Source organism: Sinocyclocheilus anshuiensis, unplaced genomic scaffold (assembly GCF_001515605.1).
Source record: "Sinocyclocheilus anshuiensis isolate Anshui unplaced genomic scaffold, SAMN03320099.WGS_v1.1 scaffold1867, whole genome shotgun sequence".
NCBI lineage: Eukaryota > Metazoa > Chordata > Actinopteri > Cypriniformes > Cyprinidae > Sinocyclocheilus > Sinocyclocheilus anshuiensis.
Window position 1 is genome coordinate 203,669 of NW_015548298.1, and position 7,142 is coordinate 210,810.

The 7,142-nt window shown below is 33.8% G+C and overlaps 1 protein-coding gene across 2 annotated transcripts in view; it reads left to right on the forward strand.

Moving 5' to 3' along the window:
• thumpd3 (THUMP domain containing 3) overlaps positions 1 to 7,142 on the forward strand; it is a 19,243-nt gene that overhangs the window by 9,665 nt on the left and 2,436 nt on the right. For both annotated transcript variants that reach the window (XM_016443818.1, XM_016443819.1), the window contains exons 3-7: positions 3,458 to 3,535; positions 3,679 to 4,131; positions 5,158 to 5,288; positions 6,308 to 6,377; positions 6,466 to 6,581. In XM_016443818.1, coding sequence (XP_016299304.1) covers positions 3,458 to 3,535; positions 3,679 to 4,131; positions 5,158 to 5,288; positions 6,308 to 6,377; positions 6,466 to 6,581 — 848 coding nt within the window. The remainder of the gene's footprint in view (positions 1 to 3,457; positions 3,536 to 3,678; positions 4,132 to 5,157; positions 5,289 to 6,307; positions 6,378 to 6,465; positions 6,582 to 7,142) is intronic.

Consider the following 7,142-nt stretch of genomic DNA (forward strand, 5'->3'; position numbering starts at 1 on the left):
TCTTTATTTTTTGCCAAAAACTCCACTTGCTAGCATAAATGCTAAGAGCACATGGCACTAATGAAATCATGATTAAAATACTTCTAAATAACACAAAGTGTGATCAATTAAAAAATTTGTTTTCCTTTTGATATTGTGGTAACAGATTTGACACTTTATAAAATAACTCTTGGTGTAAGAACTTTTAGATTAAAATATTTTCTTAGAGAGAGCACATAGACTTTTCAGTGCTTCAGATCTTAACAGTGAGGGAAAGTGACATCATTTCCTGTATCTTACATAGTTGTGAGAGATAATTCCACTAATTTAAAGGCAAAGATACTGGTACGGTAACAGAGTTGACGCAAGATTTACGGACACACATTTTTATAAGAAAAAAGTTATTTAAAAAAATAATAATGTTGTAGAATTAGGTAAATGACTTTTTAGGGCTTTTATAAATAAAATGAATGAAATATTACAAAAAGAAAAGTACAATAAAATATTTTGAGTACACAATGATACATGATGGAAAAAATGCACAGACTAATTCGGACAACAAGAAATCATGATTTTCAGCTATTTAAGACACTTTTTGCAAAAAATATTATATTGTTATGGACTGTAATATCTTGTAATTCATAACAATGAGTAACACCGTATTAAAATAATTAAATATAACCATTTGAAAAAAGCAGAAAAAAATAATGACTTCAGACACCAAATGTATACCTGCAATTATAGAATCACTCATTTGATATTAAATAAATTTAATTCAGTGTGCAGCAGCTTTTTTTTTTCACGTACTCTAATCTTTTCACGTAGTCTAATCTTTTCACACAATTAAAGATTCTCTAATCCAGCCTGTTACATTTATTAATTAGAGTAATGAAATTAACATTTGACTTCTACTCAGTCAACAGCAAGAAGACTCGCAAACTAATGAAGAACAGATGAAGAGGAGATGGCCATAATACCAAGTATTGGAAAAATACTAAAATCCAACAGTAAAAAAAAAAGCTTTAACTCTTGCTTTTGAATTTGTAAGAAATAAAGATGACCAAATAAATTGTGCATAATTTGTGTTTATGTAACAGCTGTGGTGGTGGTTACAGCATATATCTCGGACTACACTTCCATATGGCATCCTTCCATTACATAGGTTTCATTTTCGGAAGGTGCGTTGATGGGAATATTCGTGTCATCAATGCATCCAACCACACTGGAAATTCTAAAGGGAATTCTAATTATTGGGTTACTTCCATAGGTCGTCGCAAGATGTTATCAAGTGAACGTCAGCGAGGCACACCTTTGTTACAGCTCTGCATACAGCAGCCTTACTAATGTGCTCTGCATCCCCGTTGTAGAAAACTACCAAATAAATATGCATGTGGATATGGCACATAAAAATGTAACTCCCTACGAATTAATAAAGCCTCCTCATCTACAGTATAAAAGGACATGCCATTTTTGCCACTTTGACGGTGTCTGGTGTTTGACAGGGGGAGGTGGGGGAAACAAAAAATAATCTTGTTTACGTTTGCATTAAGATGATTTTTCTTACCCCATGGTGGATAATTTTACTTGTTTTAAGTAAAATGCACTTTAATGCACTTGTTTCCCCCAGGAAACAAGAATAAACATCTTAGGCTATATAATTTTTCTTGAGTTTCCCTCATTTCTGGGTTAACATACTCAGAGTTTTCACTTAACCTCCTTTCTGAAACGGGCCCCTGAAGTGGGTGTGTCAGATATAGGGAGACATACAAAATGTGCAGTGCTGAGGGTACTTCATGGAGAGGTTAGAAAACCCCTGCTATAGAGTTTTTAATCATTTTACACACAACACAGATGTTTTCAAATACAATACAGCATTATTTGTTTGTGCATTATTATTATTATTTTCCTAAGACTTAATGCTTGTGTCCACAAGATGGAGCGTAACAGTCAGGTTCCAGACATAAAAATCTTAATCATTTTCTCCACAGTGGAATTGACAGATCTACCTACGATGTTATCAAACACTCAACATGTGATTAGTGCTCTGGGGCCCGTTCTTCGTACCTCGCTTAATACATCTAAGATGATTTGATAGATGCCAGATCTTCTAATCGTGATAACTGATCTCTGGCTAATTTGGTTCTTGAAACTAATTTGTGGATTTGATTAAAATATCTGGATTAAGTTGTCCCAAGATTACGTCGTGTTCTCGTGTTCCTCGAAAAAGGCAGATGTATCGATACTTGAAACAACGATCAGCAATGCAGCGATTGGCTGGTCGCAAGACAGCAACCTAATGACGTCATTATTAAAAAAGACACCTGACGAAAAACCTGACAAACTTCTGGACTTGTATAAGGAAACAACCAAGCGAACAAAACTACATAAATGTATAATACAGGGGTTTTCAAACCTCTCCATGAAGTGCCCTAAGCACTGCACATTTTGTATGTCTCCCTATATCTGACACACCCACTTCAGGTCTTGCAGTCTCCACTAATGAGCTGATGAGTTGAATCAGGTGTGATAGATGAGGGAGACATACAAAATGTGCAGGGCTGGGGGTACTCCAGGACAGGTTTGAGAACCACTGCTCCAGTGGAATGGAGACATGGCTTGATCTTTTAACTTGACTCACAAATGTGGTGCTCATTGTAAGGCACATGAACCCAAAAACACATGAACCATGTCTCAATGATAAATGGCGACAATCTTGCTAGCGTTTACATTGTTTGAAAAAATGTGCAAAAATTGTACCTTTAGGTGTACAGTAGCTTGTCACTTGTCACCTTAAAAGAGACCACTTTGTACCTTAACTACATATCGTGACCTTAGTTTAGTTATTTTTGCAGGTTAACACTTTATTTTAAGGTGTCCTTCTTACACGTTACATGTAATTACTATTATAATAACACTTAATTTTGCATAATTGCATGCTAAGCCTAACCTTAAACATTTAGTAAGTACATGTAGTTAATTAATATTACTCAGTACTTAAATGTATAATTACACTGTAACAAGGACACCTTAAAATAAAGTGTAACCTTTTGCAGTTTATTTATTTATTTAATTTTTTTTTTAGAGTGATAACAAACAATGTAATATGTTGTAAGATGTAAAAGAAAAGTTCTCATCCTAGATGGGTTTTAGTGATTACCGGGTTTTTTTTTTGCGCTAGGGAGGAAGTTCTGAGTTCCGAAACTTAAGTATGGTTTTATTAGACAATGCACTCTTGTGTCAAAGACATTTATGATACTTTTATGGTGCTTATGCATCCTTTTAAACTTAAAAGCCTCAGACAATATTCTTTGTTAATTGCTTTGAAATAAATGACCAGTACAGTTCTTGAACATTTCTACTTTTGTGTTTCATGGAAAAAGTCATATTGGTTTGAAACGGCATGAGTGAATAAAGCAGCACTGTCTGTTTGCCTTCAAATTGTCATGTGATTTTCATATATATTCATTTATATCTGAAGGTACATCAGCTGAAGTCTCTAGACAATCTGTTTGTTGTGGTAAAAGAATATGACGACTACCAATTCAAAACCACAAAGGTATGTTCAATATTTTAGTAGTTATTTAAAAAAACTATACGCATTTCTCAATGATGTGCTTTCCACCAAACTCCACCAGTTTCAATATTTATTTATTGGATTATTTAGCACTGCAAATAATTTGTTTAATGCTTATTTAACAGGAGGAAGTGCAAATAGATTGGCAAGAGCTGGCCGCCAAGTTGCCTTGGACCAATGCCTTGGCAGTCTGGAAGTTGAACAATTCTATAAAAAAGAAGAAAGGACGTCGGAAAAGAACTAACCCCACTAAATCAGATCAGTGTGGCAATGTTGGCACCAAATCAACTGATACTGTCCCATCAGATTCAGAAGAGCTCTGGGAAGATCTTGAGGCTCTAGAAGTGAAGGGAACCCAAAAAGATGTTTCTTCTCAGCCAGAAAATGATTATGAGGAAGAAAAACACTCTGAAATCCAGGATCAGGAGTCAGGGGTGACACCTCTTAAGTTTCGAGTAACATGCAACAGAGCCGGAGACAAACACTGCTTCACCTCAAATGATGCTGCACGAGACTTTGGAGGAGCTGTGCAAGAATTCTTTCAGTGGAAAGCAGATATGACTAAATTTGATGTTGAGGTAAAGTTCAGGGGCTGTGTTCACAAAACATTTTGTCTTATCACTAAGTGTTCTCCCAAAAAGCAATAAAGGTTCTTAGGTAAGAGTTTAATCTTGAAACCTATTCACAAAGCTGCTGAGACCGACTTTTACTAAGGAATGGGGAGAAAACCTAAGCTAAGAGAGAAAGGGTGGGGTTGGCCTCGTTGCTAGGGGTGATGTCAACAAGCTTAAAGCGATTGGCTAATAGAGGATAGGGTCTCTATCAGTGATTTAATCAGAAATATTGTAGAAAAAGGTACCATGTTGCCGTATTCAAATAAAGATTTTAAAATAAAAATGTTGGCATATTCAAATAAATTTAAAATGTCAATTTTTAAAAAGTGTCACTAAACAAGTATACGTTCAGCGAATTGTCAGCCACTTAGATGTCTGTCTTTCATAAACAATAAGCATATATGCATATAAGCAGCCTTTTATTTAACAGACAGAAATAATCATGACTGATTAAGATTTTGTGCGAAAGAAAACTAAAGTAGATGCAAGAACACCTGTTAACTCTTGCCCAGCTTGTACATGAAGGACAGGACAATTAAATTAAAGGGAAATTATTGTGAAATCTTTCTAAAATGTTTACGTTCCAAGGCAGATTGCCTGCAGCAAACATATTAGGATTGCTTGTGATTTGGTCTTAGTGAGTTAGGAGTCCTCTTGACCACTCCTAACTTTTCATATATTTAGGAGCTGGTTGTAGAACTAAAATGCTTTGTGAAATACTCTTAGACCCAAATTTTAAGAGTCCTAAAATTAGGACTAACACACCCATTATTTTTAAGAGTTTCTCCTAAATCGTCAAGTTAGGACCTACTTTTAGCCTTAAGATTTTTTTGCCTATATATATATATATATATCTGTGTGTGTGTGTGTGTGTGTGTGTATATATGTATGTATGTATGTTATGTATGTAGTGTATTGCAGTCCAGTGTGGTGTTGTGTAAAGTATTAATAAAGGTTCAGTAACAAATGTGTTTCTCTCTTATTTGCTAGGTGCTGTTGAATATCCACAATAATGAAGTTGTTGTTGGTATTGCTCTAACAGTGGAGAGTCTACATAGGAGAAACATCACTCACTTTGGCCCGACTACTCTACGTTCTACACTGGCTTATGGCATGCTTAGGTAAGCAACATTCATGTAAAGTATTGCTTGCAATCATTTCAATAGGGTTGTCACAATGTCATAATTTTACCTCATGGTACTATACTAGATAAAGTGCCACAATACCACTCCTGTTGTTTGGAAGTGCCATTATTGCAGGGGCTGCTCTTGTGTTGTATTATTTTTTTTATTTTTTATACAATGATATTATTATTAATATAGTGAATATTAAAATATAATACAAAAATAATATTATTCTGGAAGTACTCCAGTGGTCAAAAGTTAACAATTTTGAAAGAAGTCTCTTATGCTCACCAAGGCTGCATTTATTTGATCATAAATAGTGTAAAACAGTAAAATAACTATTATATTTGAATATATTTTACATTTATCCCTGAGATTGCAAAGATGAATTTTCAACAGCTATACGCCAGACATCTGTTACATGATCCTTTAAACAGTTGAAAAGTATAGCATTTATTTTAAAATATGAACCTTTTATATTTTAAATATCTTTTGATCAATTTAATGCATTCTTGTTACAAAAAAAAGTTTTTAGTGATTAAAACCCCAAACTTTTGAATGATAGTGTGTCAGTTTCCACAAAAATATTAAGCAGCACAAGTATTTTCACCTTGGATAATAAGAAATGTTTCTTGAGCAACAAATCAGCATATTAGAATGATTTTTGAACGATTATGTGACACTGAAGACTGGAGTACTATTATTTAAAATTAGGACATAGTACAATTTGCATGAATACAAATCTCCCAAAGCTACTAAACACCATGGCTGTTATCACCACAAATAATGACAAAACAGATTATTTTCCAAGATTAACAAGATTCATTCACATGCCAAACTTAATGTGCATACCCCTCTCAAAACATAGACTCTTGTAGTGATAGTTGTATATTTATGATATGTGAACCTGTGTACCTGTAATGCTTATAGACTGAAGGAAATGTAAGAAAGAAAACAATTGTATTGACTGTGACTCTGACTGTATTGATTGTTTTTTTTATATATGTATATTTCAGACTTTGCAAGCCACAAGTGTCAGATGTGATTGTAGATCCCATGTGCGGAACTGGAGCAATACCTTTAGAGGTTTGTAAAATTAATTCAACTGCTACATTTTCAGTCTGTATATCTCTCTTCCATAAGAGGTGAATTATTAACTTATTTTTTTTAACAGGGAGTTATGGAGTGGCAGAATTCGTTCTTTTTAGCTGGAGACAATAATGGCACAGCTGTCAGCCGATCTGTCAATAATATCAAGCACATTCTAAAGAGAACACATGATGGAGGAAGGTAAGGAAGCTTGTGTCCAGTCAACCTTTTACTATTACTTAGTACTATTTATATACTATAGTTGTATTTATATTTTGAATTAGGTTATTTGTAGGTTTCTTTTTCATTTTTGTGATCATTTTATGTGCTTTTGTATTTTTTATTATTTTTATATACATTTCTTTAGCTTTATTTATTATTACAATTTTAGTTTTAGTAATTTTAGTACTTCAACCTAAACTTTTTATTTGAGTAACATGTATTCCAGTTAGTAACATTTCTTTTTTTCCTTGTTTTAATAAAACGCACTATAAGGGGGAAAACATCACATAACATAACATCACAAGATATTAATAACGAAAGTGTGTGTGTGAGTGTGTGTGTGTGTGTATATATATATATATATATATATTTTACTTGACATTATCGAGTATTTTGCAAAAACTATTCAAAACCCCTCTACAGAGTTGCACGCACACATTACGTGAAGTCTAGACTTGTGTGTGTGCGCATTTAGAGTGTGTTCTTTCACTGCATGATTCAGTCTATTAAAATGCATTTAGAATGATCACAAATTCAAGA